The sequence below is a fragment of the Quercus lobata genome, chromosome 6, assembly GCF_001633185.2.
Source record: "Quercus lobata isolate SW786 chromosome 6, ValleyOak3.0 Primary Assembly, whole genome shotgun sequence".
In the NCBI taxonomy this organism is placed as follows: Eukaryota; Viridiplantae; Streptophyta; class Magnoliopsida; order Fagales; family Fagaceae; genus Quercus; species Quercus lobata.
The window spans coordinates 34,041,426-34,060,980 of NC_044909.1; the positions used below are offsets into that span (position 1 = coordinate 34,041,426).

At 38.9% G+C, this 19,555-nt stretch overlaps 3 protein-coding genes across 3 annotated transcripts; all 3 read right to left on the reverse strand.

Annotated features, from left to right (window-relative positions):
• Positions 1-7,241: 7,241 nt before the first annotated feature.
• Positions 7,242-8,618, reverse strand: LOC115950158. The gene is made up of 2 exons (XM_031067407.1): positions 8,070-8,618; positions 7,242-7,949 (listed from the first exon to the last, which is right to left on the reverse strand). Exons 1-2 carry the CDS (start codon positions 8,616-8,618, stop codon positions 7,242-7,244), a joined length of 1,257 nt encoding a protein of 418 aa, XP_030923267.1.
• A 2,127-nt stretch (positions 8,619-10,745) lies between these two features.
• Positions 10,746-11,534, reverse strand: LOC115950159. Its single transcript, XM_031067408.1, has one exon. It carries the CDS (start codon positions 11,532-11,534, stop codon positions 10,746-10,748), a length of 789 nt encoding a protein of 262 aa, XP_030923268.1.
• Positions 11,535-15,948: 4,414 nt separating this feature from the next.
• LOC115995236 (cytochrome P450 84A1-like) lies at positions 15,949-19,345 on the reverse strand. Its single transcript, XM_031119722.1, has 2 exons — positions 18,377-19,345; positions 15,949-16,919 (listed from the first exon to the last, which is right to left on the reverse strand). The coding sequence occupies exons 1-2, from the start codon at positions 19,283-19,285 to the stop codon at positions 16,299-16,301; spliced, it is 1,530 nt and encodes a 509-aa protein (XP_030975582.1). The 5' UTR covers positions 19,286-19,345; the 3' UTR covers positions 15,949-16,298.
• Between the last annotated feature and the right edge of the window lie 210 nt (positions 19,346-19,555).

Genomic DNA, 19,555 nt, shown 5'->3' on the forward strand with positions numbered 1-19,555 from the left:
ATTAAATAAACAAAACAACAATTGACAAACTTATAAGAAAAAGCAACAAATCTATAATTTTTATTGAACAAATCAAATAACCCTAACCTTGATGCATTGACCGAAGAAGGAGAGGAGTCCAATACATAAGTGGAATATGTGAATTGTGAAGCATGAGCCGCCCTCAAAAAAAATCTTGAAGAAAAATAAGTTTTAAGGAGAAAATTGTGTTGTGGCAAAAATAAGTTTTTGGGGCTTAGGTTTTCTACGCAAGCAATTCTTAAATAGGAGAGAGTAGAGGCGGTGGGAGAGTGTCCTTATTTGGCTAGAAGTCTAATTTGCATTGGAAAAGGAAAACAGTGATGAGATGGAAAATTTAATTTAATTTAAATATTGTGCTGACATGAAAAATTATGGAAACTTCAAAAGTTTCGGTTTTATATATATATAGATTAAAAATAATTTTAGAATAAAAGTCTTCTATTCCACCTTATATAATAAGTGCTTCACTTTATGATTTAGTGCACCTTAATAAGTGCTTCACTTTATGGTTTAGCAATCCTACGATATAGCATACCGAATATCTATGTTTTTTATTTTAAAATTTGTCTACTTTATAAGTAAAAAAAAAAACGGACAAACTATCATTAATCAATAAGATATGATATAAAGTGGAACACTAGTGATTTTAAGATTTAAACCATAAATGCCTATAATTATTTATCAAAATAACACTTGATGGGCCACAAACTGAATGACCTTTTATGATATAAATTAATTAATTAATTAGCCAAGTTATTAATTAATCAATTTATCATGCAAATGCGTAGTAGCACAAACAAATCACCAATAAACTAATTATGCAGTGGAAAATAAATAATACGGTGATTTGTTTACGAATGGGGAAAACCTAACGGCAAAAATCCCATCGGGTGATTTTCAGGTCACCACTCCCGAAATTCCACTATTATCACAACAAATGGTTACAAGTAAATGAATCCCAAGTACCTTACCAACCTACAGTTGAACCCTTACCCCAATACCTAATTGGACTTGTTCTGTAGTGACAGTTCTCCTTTCAGATGCACGACTCCCAAGTACGTGACTAACCAATTGCGCGGATCCCAGTACGAGACTTCAATCACTAACTAAGAAAGTTGTTGGTTGCAAAGTTCTTCAGTTCATCTACACGATGAAGATTAAGAAGATGCTTGGTCACAAAATCTTACGGTGCACATACACAGCAACTTCTTCAAGAGAAAGAGATGAACTAGGGCAAAAACTTCGTCTCCGGTCACAATTTGCTTGAACAGAGTTTGCTCAAAACTTGTGCAACTTGTGAACTGTTTGACGACTCTTAAAACAATCCTTTTATATGTCTAGGGTTAGGAGAAAAGAAGGCCCAAAGACATATTCACGGATCTTAAGAAAATCATATTTAAATTCTGAAAATCATAAACCTCGACAGATAGGAGTTGTCAAGCAGCTGTTGAGCAAATGTCGAGCACACCGAACTTTGAACAGCTTTCTTAAGCTCGATAGATACAGCTGTCGAGCCAGTTGTCGAACATTAATGAATTTGCACTATCAACTTGTTTTCTTAGACAAACTTGAAGATTTCAATACTTGATCTTGAAATATGGTTTCTTGAAGTATTTAAATATATCCTAAATCTACCTAAATACAAGTAAAGTGTGTTTTGTCAAAGGATAAGCCAATTATATAAAATCATGACATATGTTCTTAACATGTGAAACACATATGTCCTAACAACACTTAATTGCCACCCATTTTGAAAGAGATACAAAGAGAGAGCAATAATAATAATAATAATAATAATATTAATAATAATATTAATAATAATAATAGTAGTAGTAGCTAATAATAAAGATTGCGGTGAAGTCCCGCTCAACAAATAAAAATAAAAGATAGATTCTCAAAAAAAATAAAAAATAAAATAAAAGATAGCTAGAGAATTCACACCAGTCTGTACATAATTGTATAAATTTACAAATTTGTTACAGTAACCATGTAAATTTATACTAATACTATTCATTTTGTATTTAATTGTCTAATCTTTCTTTACATATGTATCTCAAGGATGAAGGAAGATAGTAGATGGTGGTTGTTATGTGTGAAGAAAAAGAAACAATTAAAAATTCAAGAAAAATTGATATTTTAATGAAATATAGAGTAAAATAGATAATTTAATGTGTGATATTTTGAAAAGCGAGTATGTAAAATAGAAAAAATAGATTATGATGATGCCGTAAATATCACCAATGAGCTACACGATCCTTGCACACTTGTAACGATACATACAAGGGAAAAGAGAAAAGACCTAATAGAGAGCACCAATGTGGTGCCGGCCAAATACCCTCCGAAGGTTAAGTTAGAATTATTCTCACAATTCTAAAGTGCTAGAGAAGGGTAAATTATGCGTACCTTGATTTGTGAGGGTATTGAGACTTTTATAGTAGTAGAAGGTTGGCATCTCTTTCTTGGTGTAGAAGTCTTTTCCTTATAGGAATCCTCTTGAATAGTTTCAAACGTGATGGACAAGACACTTTCCTTATAGAAAAGATCTATATTTATGTGCGTATCTTCCAGAATTCTCTTTGTATTAGGATTCCTATTTTCCTTGGGACTTTATGATGATTCAAGCGTGTGTCTCTAGGGTTTTCGCTGTGCCTTGGACCTGCCCTTTGTCGGCCTATGGACTAGATCCGTCAGGCCCAATTTAACGAAGGTCCGTCATACCATATTTTTACCCCTTCAGTTGCCCCTTTCACTCTATGGGTCCGTCATGCTTGACTGGAAGGACCAATGGGGTGACGGTTCAATATTCTGGGGTTGACGGTTCAAAAGCCTGTAGGTTGACGGATTTCAAAGAGGACGACGTGAACTGCGCCCATTCCTGACAGGTTGTCTGAAGCAATAATGATGCGTGACACGTGTCGCTCTTTGATTAGGTTTTTCCCCAGATCGGAGCGTCGCTTCGTCTTCCGTGCACTTCCTATATAAATATCATACCTTTCCTTTTTCATTTCTCCATTTTCTGTTGAAACACCTTGTCAGAGCGCAACCGTCAACCTTGTCAAAGACCACTCCGTCCTGTAGCTGCATTCCGTCACCAACAAACTTCCTCCATTTACTTATTAAATTGGTAAGAATTCTCTCTTTTTTCACAAGTTTCTTTTTTTCCTCTTGCTACTCTACATTTTCTTAGATTACATAAACCCGTCATCCCTTCTAGACTCGTTAGAGTCTTAGGTTTTTGTCGTCATGTGTAGGCAATGTCTAATGCGTCGAGTAGTCAGTCAGTTGTCCATGACGGGGCGGATTACGAGGAAGTATTCCTGTCCGGTCACAAAGAACAAGAGAGTACAAGCGAAGATAGGAGTTTGTCTACATCTTCTTCGTCCTTAACAAATGAGGATAGGGAGATGGCCGTCCCAAAGGAAGTTTCTGATGAAGGTGAGGGTCAACAAGTAAGGTCCATCGTAGGTGCTGATGGACTTAGGGAGTTCATCATGCTCCCAGAGTGGACGGTGCACAATTTTAGGTCCACCATCAAGGAAAATCACTTCAATACATTTAGGGTCAATTTCCAAATTCCAGATAACATTCCCATCCGTCTACCCTATGCGTCGGAGAAGTGCTATTATGAAGGGGTAGAAGGTGTCAGGGTGTATGAACAGATGTTGAAGGCAGGACTTAGGTTCCCACTAAGTTCCCTTCACCGTGAGCTTCTCAAGCATCTGGGTCTATCCGTCAACCAAATATCCCCAAATGCCTGAAGGGTCTTCATAGCAAGGGAGGTTTTGTATGGTGCTATGATAGACAGAGCTAGGAGGCTGACGGTGCGGGAATTTCTTCATTACTATCGTCCGAACGAAATAGACAAATCAAGGGGGATTTACAGTTTTGCTGCTAGGAGTCCATTATTGAAGGTCATATTTGAAACCCCTGACTCTAATAGGGACTGGAAGAGTCGTTACTTCTTCCTAGAAGGTGATGAGTGGATGTGTCGTCCAGGGGACATGGAACACATGCCCGTCGACACGACTTGGGGCATATTGCATCCGTCCCGTATGCACCCGTCCTATTTTGTGAACTTTTAACATTCGTTCAGTTTTTTTTTTTAATCACTTTTAATCCTAGAGAAAATTTTTGCCAAGACCAAGCCAGAAGAAAGGACTTGGGCAAAATTAGTGACGCTTGATACCATCCATTGGTATTGTGACGGTCCTGCACCAACGTCAGCAACTGTTAAGTACGACGCCAAAATTCGCAGACGTAAGTCTGTTGCCTTATCCTTCTCAAATGTTTTTTTTTTTTTAACTAACTTTGTCCGTCCATTTTTACAGAAATGGACGACACTAAGAGGAGAGCACTAATTAGGTTGTAGGCTGTAAAGAAAAAGGAGACCGGCGATGTGGCTCTCAAGGGGACGGGCTCAAGTAATCCGTCCACAAAGAGGAAGCAACTGCCTAAGGGGGATCGTCCTGCTAAAAAGCCCAAAGTCCCCTTGGAGCCTGTCGTAGGGCTAATGGCAGAGGGTGCGAAGACGGTCACCCAAGTGAAGCAAGGGGTTGGCAAAGGCCTTATGAAGGCCCCGTCCACTACTCAGGACAAGCCACCCGTCCTCCTCTGTGAAGACTCCAAACATGCCTTGGAGCAACTCTCGTCCATCATTTCGTCGGAGGATTATGAGGACTTGAGCAATCACTCCATGGAGGCCATGGGGGAGACGGGTCTTTTTGCAATTGCTCAGGTAATAATACCTGTCAAATTTATGTCCGTCCTTCCAGTTGGCTCCCGTCTAACTTCATTTTTCTTGTGTTTCAAGCCATGGTTATGATGAAGGGGCTAATGGGATGGTGTCTTACAAACAAGACGGCCTTGGAGCATGTACGTGCAAAGGCAGGGGAGACAGAGGAGGAGCTGAACCAGCTACAAGTTTGGAAGTCCAAAATGGAGAAGAAGTTCGAACTCTCGGAGAGGGCAAGAAAAGACCTTGAGCAGAGCATGGAAAAGGCGAAGAAGGCCCTTGAGGGTAAAGACAAGGAGGTAAAGGACTTGGAGTATAGGCTCCGTCGGGCTAAGGAGGTGGCAATACGTGAGTATCGTGACTCCGACGCCTTGCTATCAGAGCTGGGAGACTCCTTCCTGCAGGGTTTTGACGACACCCTCTATCAGGTTAAGACAGCCTACCCTGACCTAGATGTTTCAAACGTTAAAGTTGAAGACCAAGGTTAGACCTCCGTCATGCCCATTACTTCAGAGGATACCGACGACCTTTTAGCTGAGGATGCAATTCAAGGCGACGGAGAGTCCGCTCGAGCACAGGATGCTCAAGGTCAAGGCCATATTGTAGTTGATGACGTCCGTAAAGAAAAAGATGCAGACCCTCAAGATTAAAGTTCTTTTTGTTTTTTTTTTTTTTTTTTTTGCTAGATTTAAGAACAATCTGTCATTAAATTTATGTATTGAACAACTGCCCTTCGAGGGTTTTATCTGTTAATGGTATTTATTTTGTTTTATTCTGTAGTTTTATGCTCGTCTTATTTGTCTTTTGTGTGACTGGTTACTATCTTTATTATTTGAACGAGATGTATAAATCTCTGTCCTCTTCAATTGGCCACTTCCTGGGCTAAGATTTTCATCCTTAACGGATGACCCGTCCTCTATTTTTTATCAAGGACGGGCTTAATATTCAAGGATGGTCCGTCTAATTTAATGATTAAAATCAATCTTTTTAGATAATCCGTTCAATTTATGGACTAAAATTTTACCATTTTGGACGATCTGTCTACTTTATGGAGAACCGTCCACCTTTATGGACTTGTACACAATTTTAGATCTTGTATGGACGAACTGTCCACCTCAAATACTAGGTAGTTTATCCCGTCCTTTCTTGTGGACTTAAAATTTTTACCTCATGGGGTTTTTCGTGGTTTTTGGCTTATGTCCGTCCACGTTTTTGGACATTGGAATTTTTCATCCTTATGGGACGATCCGTCCGGTTCGTGGACTTGTATCTGTCCACTTATATGAACTTGAGAAATTCCATCCGTCTGGGATGATCCGTCCAGCTTGTGGACTTTGTTCATTATCCATCCTCTTTTATAGACTTAGGAGATTTCACCCGTCTAGGATAATTCGTCCAGCTTGTGGACTTTATTTATTATCCGTCCACTTTTATGGACTTTGAATTTCACCCGTCTAGGATGATCCGTCCAGCTTGTGGACTTTGTTTGTGTTCGTCCATATTTATGGACTTAAGAAATATCATCCTTCTTGGGATGATCCATCCAGCTTGTGGACTTTATTTATTATTCGTCCACTTTTATGGACTTTGAATTTCACCCGTCTAGGATGATCCATCCAGCTTGTGGACTTTGTTTGTGTTCGTCCATATTTATGGACTTAAGAAATATCATCCTTCTTGGGATGATATGTCTAGTTTGTGGACTTTATAACAATTCAGGTTGAAAAGACAGTTATGTTTGAATATTCAATCGTGTATTTGTAGAAAAGTACCTGCCCCCTTGGGCTTAAAAAGATTATTGTAGCAAAAAGTTAAAGTAAAAATAATAATTGTAGTAAAAACTAGGAAGAAAAAACTGGAGATAGCGTCATTGCTCTTCATGTTGTCCCTACTGATAGTATTTCCGTAGGTGCTCCGTGTTCCATGGGTGCTGAAACTTTTGTCCGTCCAGTGTCTTGAGGTGGTAGGTGCCTTCCTCTGCCATGATGCGATCCTGTAGGGTCCTTCCCAATTAGGGCTGAGCTTTCCTTGTGAAGGATCTTTAGTAGCGCCCACTACCTTTCGCAGTACAAGATCTCCAACCTAAAAGTCTCTACGCCTGACATTGGAGTTGTAGTGTTTCGCCATGAGATTTTGATACCACGCCATCCTTTGCTTCGCTGTCATTCGTACCTCGTCCACAAGGTCGAGTTGAAGTCGCATGGCCTTTCGTTCTTATTCTCGTTGTAACTCTCCATCCGAAAGCTTATGAGCCTTACTTCTGTTGGGATGACAGCTTCACTTCTATATGCTAGTCGAAATGGCGTTTCTCCCGTGGGCGTTCTTGCTGTAGTTCTGTATGCCCACAGAACGCTTGGCAACTCGTCCAGCTAGATACCCTTTGCCCCCTCAAGCCGGGTCTTGATGATCTTGAGTAAGGACCGGTTCGTGACTTCAACTTGCCCGTTGGCCTGTGGGTGTGCTCGCGACGAGTAGTGATTCTTGATACCTAGCCCCGACCAAAAGTCCCTAAATGCGCTGTTGTCGAATTGCTTTCCGTTGTCAGAGACAAGCACTCTGGGTATCCCGTACCTGCATATGATATTCTCCAAACAAAACTCCGAATATTCCTTTCCGTGATAGTGGCTAGGGCTTCTACTTCCACCCACTTAGTGAAGTAGTCGATACCAACTACCAGAAATTTTAACTGCCTAACTGCTGCTGGGAAGGGGCCCATGATATCTAGTCTCCATTGAGCGAAGGGCCAAAGGGCCGTCATGGGGGTTAGTTCCTCGGATGGTTGCCTGATGAGATTACTAAACCTTTGATACTTGTTGCAGGCGTTGACATAGGCCTGTGCATCCTTCCTCATTGTAGGCCAGTAGTATCCTGCTCGGATTAACTTGTGCACTAATGACCGCGCCCCAGAGTGGTTTTCGCAGATACCCTCGTGGACTTCTCTCATTACGTAATCTGCTTCTTCGTGGCATAGACACCTCAGGTACGGCCGAGAGAATCCTCTTTTGTATAAAACACCTTTTATCAGCATGAATCGTGATGCTTGGACCTTCACCTTTCTAGTGGCATCACTACCGTCTGGTAACACGCCAGTCTTGAGGTATGATATCAAAGGCGTAGTCCAATTGCTTTCAGAATTTAGTTCCTGCACATTTGTTCCGTCATCAATAAGTGAGGAGACTTGGACAAATGACAATACCTATTCGGGGACAAGCATTAATTATGCCGAGGTTGCTTTTGCTAATCGGTCGGCGCATTTGATTTCCCCTCTCGGTATTTGAACAAATCTGACTTCGAGGTTGCTAATTTGATTCTTTACCTCTTCTAGATACCTCTTCATCCTTTTATTCTTACACTCGTAGCCGCCATTAATCCGATTTGTTACTACATGTGAGTCGCAATGTACGACTACGTTTTCAGCACCTACAGCCTTTGTGAGGTCTAGCCCTGCCACCAAGGCTTCATATTTTGTCTCGTTATTGGTTGTGGGGAAATCTAGTCGGATCATGCACTCGATCTTATCCCCCTCTAGGGTTTGGATCACTATGCCAGCCCCTCCTGCTCTTCTATTTAAAGATCTGTCTGTATAAATATTCCACTGTTGCGTATCCTTTGCCCCCTGGCCGTCTCCAAGATTGAATTCGGCGATGAAATCAGCCACCACCTGTCCTTTTACAACTGTTCGCGAACGGTACTGTATGTCAAACTCGTTGAGTTCTACAGCCCATAAAGCCATTCTTCTTGCTGCCTCGGGGCTACTCATAGCTATTCTCAAGGGCTTGTCCGTTAAGACAACGATTGTGTGTGCTTGGAAGTACGATTTGAGTTTTCGCGCAGCAGTTATCAACGCAAAGGCCAACTTCTCCATTTGAGGGTACCGTTCTTCCGTTCCCCGAAGCGCTCAGCTTGTGAAGTAGACTGGTTTCTGAGATCCATCTTCCTCTCTCACCAAAGCCGCACTAACAGCGGCTTGCAAAACAGCTAGATATAGGTAAAGCTCTTCTCCTAGCTCGGATGGATTGAGCAATGGTAGAGATGAAAGATATGCTTTTAAGTTGTCAAACGCCATCTGGCATTCATCCATCCATTCAAATGATTTTTTCAGAGTGCGGAAGAAAGGTAGACATTTGTTCGTTGCTTTCGAGACGAATGTGTTAAGGGTCAAATTTTTCCATTCAAACTTTGCACTTCCTTGACCGTCCTCGGTGGTTCTAACTCTATTATGGCCCGTACTTTCTCCGAATTAACCTCTATATCTCTTTGGGATACCATGAAGCCCAAGAATTTCCCCGCCGTCACTTCGAACGCGCACTTGCCTGGGTTCAACTTCATGTTATATAACCGGAGGGTGTCGAAGGTCTCCCGGAGGTCGCCTAGATGATCATCCTCGTGTAGACTTTTCACCAGCATATCATCAACATAAACTTGTACATTCCTCCCAATCTGGTGCGCGAACATCTTGTTCATTAATCGTTGGTATGTTGCTCTGGCATTTTTAAGTCTGAATGGCATTACCTTGTAACAGAACAGTCCCTGGCTGGTAACAAAAGAGGTCTTCTCTTGATTGACTTCTTCTATCTTAATCTGGTTGTAGCCCGAGAAAGCATCCATGAAACTCAAAAGCCGGTGTCTTGTGGTTGAGTCTACCAAAGTATCTATCTGAGGGAGTGGATAGCTGTCTTTGGGGCAGGCTTTACTGAGGTCGGTGAAGTCTACGCACATCCTCCATTTTCCGTTGGCCTTCTTAACCATGATGACATTTGCCAACCAATCGGGATAGTACACTTCTCGGATGAAATTTGCCTCAAGCAACTTTCGTACTTCCTCGGCAATGGCTTTGTCTTGCTCCTAGGTGAATACTCGTATCTTCTGCCGGATTGGGGAGAATGTGGGTGATACATTCAGTTTATGAACCATGATTTTTGGGTCAATCCCTGGCATATCCTCGTGACTCCAGGCGAACACGTCTTGATTGTCTCTTAAGAATGCCATAAGCTCCTGGCGCACTGGTGAGCTTGCCAATGTACTCATTCTAGTCATCCGTTTTGGTCTTGAGTCATCAAGGATTATTTCTTCTAACTCTTCAACTGGCTCTGCTACTGTCCATCGTCCCTCTATGCACATTGTTTGTTGTTGATCGTCCATTTCTAGCATAGTAATGTAGCATTCTTGTGCTGCCACCTGATTTCCACGCAGTTCTCTGACTCCATAATCCATTGGGAACTTGATCATTAAATGGTATGTTGAAGTTACAGCCTTCCACGAGTTGAGGGTAGGTCGTCCGAGAATGGCATTGTAAGTGGACGAACAGTCGACCACCAGGAATGTTACTTCCTTAGTAATCTGCTGGAGGTAATCTCCTACCGTTACTGTTAATGTGGCGGCATCGATGGGGTACACTCTTATCCCTCCGAAGCCAACTAGAGGGGCATTAACCGGGACCAATTGTTCTCTGTTAACTCTCATCTGCTGAAAAGCCGGGTAATACAAGATGTCCGCCGAACTACCGTTGTCGACCAGAGCTCGGTGCATGTTGTAGTCTCCTACCCTTAGGATGACAACAAGCGCGTCGTCATGCGGGTGGTGCAGCCTTCGAGCATCTTCTTTTGAAAATCTGATGACAGGGTTGTCGATCCGTGCCATCTTGGGTATAGTGCCCATGAGCTAGACGTTCTGGACCATTCTTAGGTAGGTTTTCCTGGCTTTTTTGGACGACCTAGAGGTTGCCATGCCCCCTATGATCATCCTTATGTCTGCAATGGGCGGCCTTGGGCAATGATTCTCCCATCACAAGGTTTGCTCTTAGGGCAGATCAGCTTTCTCCTTGCTTACGAACCTCTATAGTTTCCCTTGTCTTATAAGGGCCTCTATCTGCTGTTTTAGATCGTAGCAGTCAGCTGTGTCGTGCCCGTGGTCTCGATAGAAGTGGCAATACTTATCCCTTGGTCTCTTGCTTGGATCTCCCTTCGACTTGCCGGCGAACGTCAGAGTTTCTTCATCTTTGATCTGCATCAAGACTTGATCTATTGAGGCAGTTAACGGGGTGAAGCTTGTGAAGTTTGGAGCGTCTATCATCCCGTCGATCTTTGGTCCTAGCCATTTTGCGCTCCCTATCCTGTCGTGTATCCTCCTGTCTTTCTCTTTTTTTGGGCTTATCTTCGTGGGCCAACAGTGCGTCCTCTGCGTTCATATACTTGGTAGCCCTGTAAAGCACTTTTGACATCGTCTTTGGATCGTTCTTGTATAGAGAAAACAAGAACTTACCCTTTCGTAGCCCATTAGTGAATGTTGTCACGAGTATCTTGTCGTCCGCCTCGTCAATTGAGAGGGCCTCCTTGTTGAAACGAGTTATGTAGGACCTCAGCGTCTCGTCCTCTTGCTGCTTAATGTTCATCAGGCATGCAGTTGACTTCTTGTATCTGTGTCTTTCGATGAAGTACGAAGTGAACTGAGCGCTCAGCTGCTTGAAAGTATTGATAGAGCTAGGCATTAACCGATTGAACCAAATTCTCACAGCACCCTTCAACGTTGTAGGGAAGGCCTTACACATGATCTCGTCTGCAATTCCTTGAAAGTGCATCAAGATCTTGAAGGTCTCCAGGTGATCTAGAGGATACTTGACTCTGTCGTAACTGTCTATATATGGCATGCGGAATTTATGCGGTAGGGGGAAGCAATTGACGGAGGCAGTGAATGGTGAGTCAATTCGGTTGACTAGGTCGTCAAGATCGCTGGATACTTGTCCCTTGAGGGCGTTCATAATAACTTCCATCTGCTCCTTCATTGCCTACATCTCCGCGACAATAGGCGGAGCCGCATCCATGAGGGTTGGGAGGCTTAGGTTTTGTCGCTCCGATCTGCTTGGGGCATTACTACCTTCCAGTCTCTCTTGGTTCCTGCGATCAGCACTGGCACCTTCTTGATTTTCTTTTTGGTTTCTCATCGTCGTGTTCTTCGGTCCCAGCTGTTCTTCTAGAGTCTGGTTTTGTCTGGTGAGGCGCTCCACTGTTGCCGTGAGGGTTAGGACCTGTCTCTCCAAGGCAGTAGGTTGTGGCTTGTCTTCCTGAACGTTGTTGGTGGTCGCCATCGAGCATGTAAGTACCATGCAGCCCTTTGTCTGGGTAACATTTGTATGGCCTACAAGCTATAGTTGCGATGCTACTCGTCTCCCACAGACGGCGCCAATTGATGATGCCGTAAATATCACCAGTGAGCTACACAATCCTTGCATGCTTGTAACGATACCTACAAGAGAAAAGAGAAAAGACGTAACAGAGAGCATCGGTGTGGTGCCGGCCAAATACCCTCCGAAGGTCAAGTTAGAACTATTCTCACAACTCTAGAGAGGTAGAGAAGGGTAAATTATGCGTACCTTGATTTGTGAGGGTATTGGGGCTTTTATAGTAATAGAAGGTTGGCCTCTCTTTCTTGGCGTAGAAGTCTTTTCCTTATAGGAATCCTTTTGAATAGTCCCAAATGTGATGGACAAGACACTTTCCTTATAGAGAAGATCTTTATTTATGTGCGTATCTTCCAGAATTCTCTTTATATTAGGATTCCTATTTTCCTTTGGACTCTATGATGATTCAAGCGTGTGTCGCAAGTATTTCCCATCTAGGGTTTTCGCTGTGCCTTCGACTTGCCCTCTATCGGCCCATGGACTAGATCCATCAGGCCCAATCTAACGAAGGTCCGTCATACCATATTTTTACCCCTTCAGATTATTATATTAAAATAAATATGAATTTTTGTGCGAGTTGATGCAAATGCTCTTAAAAAAAAAAAAAAAAAAAAAAAAAAAAACTTCCCAACTTTTCCCACCGAAATCAAGATGTGTTAGGTATTTTTATGGAAATGGTAGTTAATTATTATTTTTGGGTAATAGGATATAAACTGGACAAGAAAGGCATCCATCTCACGTGATTGGCAATAGGAGAGGCAAGTAGGCAACATTAAAATAGTATTATCTAAGATTACAAGGGGCCTAGTCACTCCTCCTAGCTATTTATGTCACTGAATTTTGTCTATGTGAAGTTGTTGGAAATTTGAAGATGAGATTAAATTCATTTGATGGAGCGTCTGAACTAACATATGGCGTACCCCCACATAGTTATTTTTTTAATCATTATTATTAAATTGAATGAAAACAAATGAAAGGCCTCACGTCCTCCTCACAATCCACCGAAGATTCTAGCTTCCATCCATGTCTCTCACGCGCAAATATCTGTGGTTATTATTTTTTGCTAACTCGATAAACTATTAACCATAATTCAAGATCGAGCCTCCACTAGGTACTTCCGTATCTCATTTACATTATATATATATATATATATATATATATATATGCGTGTGTGTGTACCACCGGGCCTGTTGGCCCAAGTGGTATCTAGTTATCTAAGTGACTTTAAGCTCAGGGATTCTAACCCCTGCATAAACACTTATCCAGCAAAAAAAAAAAAAAAAAATATATATATATATATATACACACGTATGTATATATATATTACTCTATATAAAATAAAAATAAATAAAAAACTCTCTTAAGAGTATTAAAAATATGTCCCCCACCTTTATTGCATAGGAAATAATATATGTGGTTATTACTTATTGCTAACTCGATTGAGCCTCTACTAGGTCCTTCTGTATCTCATTTACGGTGTGAAATTTGGAGTTCGATTTCTACCTACACAAAAAACTTATTAGTATTTTGATCTAATAATAAAGAACACAATTATCAGAAACAGACGCCATATTTTGAAATTTTATATAAAACAAAAAAAACTCTTTCAAATGTATTAAAAAATATGTCACCCACGTTTCTTGCGTAGGAACTACCTTTTCCACTAAAATACTAACCTAAATATCTTTTTCTTGTTTGAGATCCAAGATAGAACTAACCTAAATATCTTTAACTGTTACGTTTTTTATTATTTTATATCTCTTTGAAACGTGGCACTAGCATGTTCACCTACGTTTTTTCCTTTTTTATGCGGCCTTTCTAGATTCTCCATTTATTGTAGAGTTGAAAAAATATATTACTATAAATACAATTCAAGATGAAAATGACATTTTTATAACCCAAATAGGCATTACAATAACTATATCTGCTAAAGTTTGACATTTGTCTCAAGATTGACAATATTAAGATATTAATATTTTATTAAAAACAAAATATATGAGTACATGGATGAGTACTCAAATATCTATTTGCGTATAACCTTAGCTCAATTTCATGTATATATAATATGTGTGTGAATATATTTCATGGTGGGTTGGAAAAATGGATTGAAGGATTCAAGAAAGAGAAGTTTTGTAAGTATTAAGAATAAAATAGATACATTCTAACAACATATTAATTTGTAAATTAGTGCATATAGTTATATAAATTTTCAACACACATATATAACATGATAGCAAGTCATTATAATGAATTAGAATAAGATATTTTCAATCTTTTCTACCATCAAATACCGAAAAAACAAAACAAAAAAGTTTTATACTTACCAAAGCCTTGAAAAAAAAAATCAGTCTTTTCTTCTCAACTAAAGTCATGGATTTTATTTTTTTTGTTTTTCGGCTTTCAACTACACAATGTATCAAAAAGTAGTCTACCGTCTTCTCACTACATCAGCACATACAATATCAACTCATAAGACAATAACTCCTTCTCGAGAAGGTTTCTCACACACGTAAGAACCCATCTTTATAAAACTATCACTAATAGTTTGATAAATTAGATTTGCCTCCTCACATAGGCAGAGCTCATCTTAGCAAAAGCTGCAAAACTAATGAAATGCCTTTTATTAAATTTTTTCTTCTTCTTCGTCCTCTAGGTTACAAGGCGTGAGCTCAAAAAAAGAAAAAAAAGAAGCACGCCAATCTCTAAATTTTCAAATGCAATATGTTAGTGTTACAGGTAAGGGTAGAGTGTTTGATTTGTCAAATAATATTTCTTTTTATTGAAAAATAGGTGTATGTTGGTTTTGTTGAATAAATGGTTGGGATAAGAAGAAGAGACCTACTAGACAGGTTCTTTTACAGATAATCGGGGGCCACTTTTTTATATTTTTATATTTATATTTATATATATATATATATATATATTTTTTTTTTTTTCAAGTTCTTAAACAAATGGGGGTCCATATATAATTATATGGGACTAACCAATAACTCCGCTATTGTGCGTACAGTCGTTACAGGATCACAAGATTCATTGTGAATTTGTCTGTAAGGGAATTAGTTTTGAAAAAACTTTTTATAAGAAAAGAAAAAAATAATTAACTTTTTGACTAACTTTTATATTTATTTTAAAAATGATATTAATATTTTATAAAAATAATTTATTAACAATTGTCTTAAAATCTAAGTACGTTTATTAGACAAATATGTTATGTTACTTAACCAATGCGGTAAGACATCAATAAATATGATTCAGATTTTATTAAGTGCAAGATTTAGGCACAGTATTTAGATGCTATTTTTTAGATTTTTTTTTTTTTTTTTAAGATTTTACTATATGGATTCTTTCTCATGAAATTAAAGTGTATTTTTTAATTAAGTAATTATATAACTAAATTTTAAGAAAAAAACTTAAAAAACAATACTGAACTTAAATTTTATCCTTTCGTTAATAAGTTTAGAGGAAAAGTGTGCAGCCCATTGTGTAGTAATTGAAATGGTCACATAGTTAGTATGCTTTCGACCCATTAATCGAAGAAAGGACAATAGGGTAGAAGTAGAATAGACAAGTAAGACAACTCCTTCCCATCAAAAAAATAAAAGTAAGACAACTCCTTTGTGTTGTTTTCACAGAGCCTAAAAACAAAAGGGCGTGCTAATTAAATGTGAATAGGTTATAGGTCGTATGTAGTTTATGTAGTAGGTAGGTTCCTTTCTGCCTAATTAATATTTATTAATGGGCCAGATAAATGCGGTTGACTTTCTAGTATTATTGAGGATCGTTTTCGCGTCTTACATTTTGCCACGAAACGTAGCATTAAAAACGATACGCTATTCACTACTAGCCATAACATAACACCAAAAAATCTAGCATGAAAGTTTCTCAAAAAAAAAAAAATCTAGTATGAAAGAAAGAAAAGAAAAGAAAAAAAACTCAATTTATAACGTTGAAAAGAAAGAAGAAGAAGAAAACTAAAGACGCTAATATACGTTTCTGTTTTCAACTTTTCAACATTCCATGCACATAAAAGTTTCTTTTGATTATCTTTATTTGAGTGTTAAAGAAAAATATACGGTAAAAGAAAGACAAAAAGACAAGAAAGATAAAAATACAATACAAATTTCCACATGAACCAAATGAAAAAGAGAGTCTTATCTACAGAGTAGACGAATTGAAGGCCTCTCAATTTCATCTCTTCTCAGTTATTTTTTCTTGGTTCTTCCCAAATATGATAAAAACAAAGAAAGATTTGGAAAAGAAATAAAAACCATGCAATTCAGCTGTGACCGTTCTTTAAATTTTCCCTATTATTATGAATATAATCTCCAAAGACTTCAGACCGGCATGCACTCGGTTGTTGTTTTTTTCTCAAAGCGGACACACCACGCGTTTAGTGGGTACCGCGACGAGTCGAATCGCTCTAGGTGCAGTGAGTCCAAACACGTCATTCATGTCCATCTCACTCGGTTTCATCCCATCAGGCAATTCCCACGTGAAGCAGTGAAGAAGGTGAGCCACACACAAGTCAAGCGCGTAGAGTCCGAGTTGCATACCGGGGCATGACCTCCGACCCGACCCGAATGGAATAAACTCGAAGTTGCTCCCTTTGTAATCAGGCACACCTTCTTGTAAAAACCTTGAGGGCTTGAAAGTTTCAGCGTCTTCCCATGAGTTACTGTCTCTGCCAATAGCCCACGCGTTGATCATCACGCGTGACTTTGCTGGAATGTAGTAACCTGCCACCTCAGCATCCTCGGCGGTCTCGTGGAGGAGCAGTGGAATTGGTGGGTGGAGACGCAGTGTTTCTTTGAGACAACATTTAAGGTACTTCAGCTTGTCGAAGTCACTCTCTTCCACTCTTCTATCCAAACCCACCACGTCTGCTAGTTCTTCTTGGACCTTCTTTAGATCCTCTGGGCTTTTCATCAGCTCCGCCATGGCCCACTCAATTGCCGACGCCACCGTCTCTGTCCCACCAAACATCACGTCCTACAAACCAATGCATACAAGGTTCTTAATGTAACTCACACACGCTATTGATAATGTCATGTGAGCTAAATTTTTTAGTCGCGTTAAGTGTGATGTAATCTTTGTTAAGGATAGAGCTAGTCAGCAGTGGTCCTTTGATTTAAAATATTATAATAGCTAAAGCTAATTGATTGATTTGCAGGTTGTTGTTAAGGTTAAGCATTAGCAAGTTGAGACGATGATGGTTAACTTGTTTGGCATGATTATACGAGTATGACCATTTTTATAAGCATAAGATTTTGTACTTGCACGAATAAAAGTGTGTATACAAAGAGAAAGAAAATCAAATTTGGACTTATTTCATCTTTGAACCATTTGTCCCTTTCTAAAATTTCGTAGAAGTGCTATATACTATTTAATTTTTAAAAACACATCAATCTTTCTCGTATCCTATTTCATAATCATTATATCAACAAGTTCAGTTTCAAAAAAAAAATCATTATATCAACTTCATTTTTTTTGACTACTTAACATGTCCTCATGCTTACGACTATGTGAGATCATAATTATGCCATTCCATGTTATATATTATTATTTTATTAAAAGCGTAAAGGGGTATGCGTATAGAAAACGTATTTTATCACGTCGCTTTTTGCACTCCAAATATGAAACAATAAGTAAACTCGGTATATAATTTTTTTTATAAAAACAAATATGTCACGTTAACAAGTTATATAGGCTAATTCTTTCTTTAAAAAAAATTTATATAAGCTAATCATTAACATTACTTTTATCATGCTCAAATTCAAATATATTGTCTCAATGACTATAAAAAGGACAAAATTTAACTACAAAATTGATTGTAACCTAAAACTACAACCTTACTCAACATTATTAACATTACTATATATTTTGAAAATTTAACTGTTGGATTGCATATTTTTTACGCTTTTAATACATATGTCAAATTTTGTGACAATCAGATATTATTTATTATATGATGTATAAAATTATATTTTAAGTATAATTTTAAACTATAAAAACTTGCAATTTAAATAATTTATTGATGACATAACTGTTGACCATTAATTTTCTAGAAATTTTGCCAACATGGAGGATATAAGTAGAAAATGTAATTCAATAGTAGATTTGTCAAAATTTACTTTCAATAAAAAGATAGACTACAACCAATTTTTTAACTAAATTTTATTCTTAAAAAAAATAGTCAACAAAAAAAATTATGCGTTTCTAAGTATTTTGATCAAAATAATATTCTTTTATTCCCAATTTTTTTTTTCTTTTATTCCATTTTGAGATGTCTCAAAATGTTTTACTCTAATTAGTACCCTTCTTTTAACTAGAGTTTAAATTATGAGGAGTAATTAAAAAAAATTATACCTTTATAACTAATTGTACGATATTTATTAAAAGTTGGATTTTCTAAACTAACGAAGTTTGTTATGAGTAATTTTTCTTACCATGATGATGGCTTTGATGTTATCTCTAGTGAGTTTAATGGAGTCATCGGACTCATTAACTTTAGCTTCCTCGCTGTAAAAAGCTAGTAATTCATCCACCATATCAGTGTCACCTTCAACGACGCCATGTTTCTTCTTCTTGTTTATGTGATCGTCGATGATGTGGTCGATGAACCCGTCGAGTGACTGACGAGCCTTCTCGAGCCTGTTGTTGAGTCCTTGGGGATCAGCCCAGCCAAGCCAAGGAATAAAATCAGCAATATTGAAAGCTCCAAACAACTTGGAGAACTCTTGCAATATCGTAATGAACTCGTCTTGTCCATCGTGTGACAGCGACCCAAACGCGGCCCTGTATATGATATTCCTCGTCAGTGAAAACACAAGCTCGCCTACGTTCACAGCTTTGCCAGTGTTGGCCACCACGTCTCTCACGGTCGAGTCCACCTCGTCTCGAACAGACTCCCATGACTCAGCCCTTTTGCGACTGAACAGTTTCATGACACAAAGCTTACGCATCTGGCGCCAGAAGGGTCCGTAGTGAGCAAAAGCCATGTCAGCTCGATCATAAGTAAGGTAGCTGATGGCTATGGTGGCTGGTCGATTTGAAAAGATGTTGTCTTGAACTTGAAGGACCTGTCGAGCCACATCAGGGCTCGACACAGCTACCATGTGTAAGTACCCAATACGGAGGTGAAAAATACCACCAAATTGCTTAGCCAATTTGGCCAGTCCTCGATGAGTTAATTGATCCATCAAAGACATGTTACCGATAATCGGTAACCCTTTAGGTCCTGGTGGATATGGCAACCTTCGACGAGTTCGAAATACTAGACCCAATAAGAATAGTAAAGGAATGGTGAATAAAAGTGTCATAGGCAAAGGTTGTAAGGCTTGTAGAAGAGAATCCATTTTTTGTTTTTTGAGGGGGATAAGATTGCAACTCTAAATGTTGCTAAGTTGGAGAAGATAGTATGGGGGTCTTATATAGTAGTTCGTTTTTTTTTTTTTTTTTTTTTTTTTTTTTTTTTTTTTTTTTTTTTGGGGGGGTTGGGGGGGGGGGGGTAGCACTGTTGAATGATTTGGTCACGCTATTAGTTTTTAGAGATTCCTAGTAGTTTTCGTATAAAAAAAAAAAGGTTTAGTAGTTTTATATTTGTTGTTTTGATTGATATGTTTTAG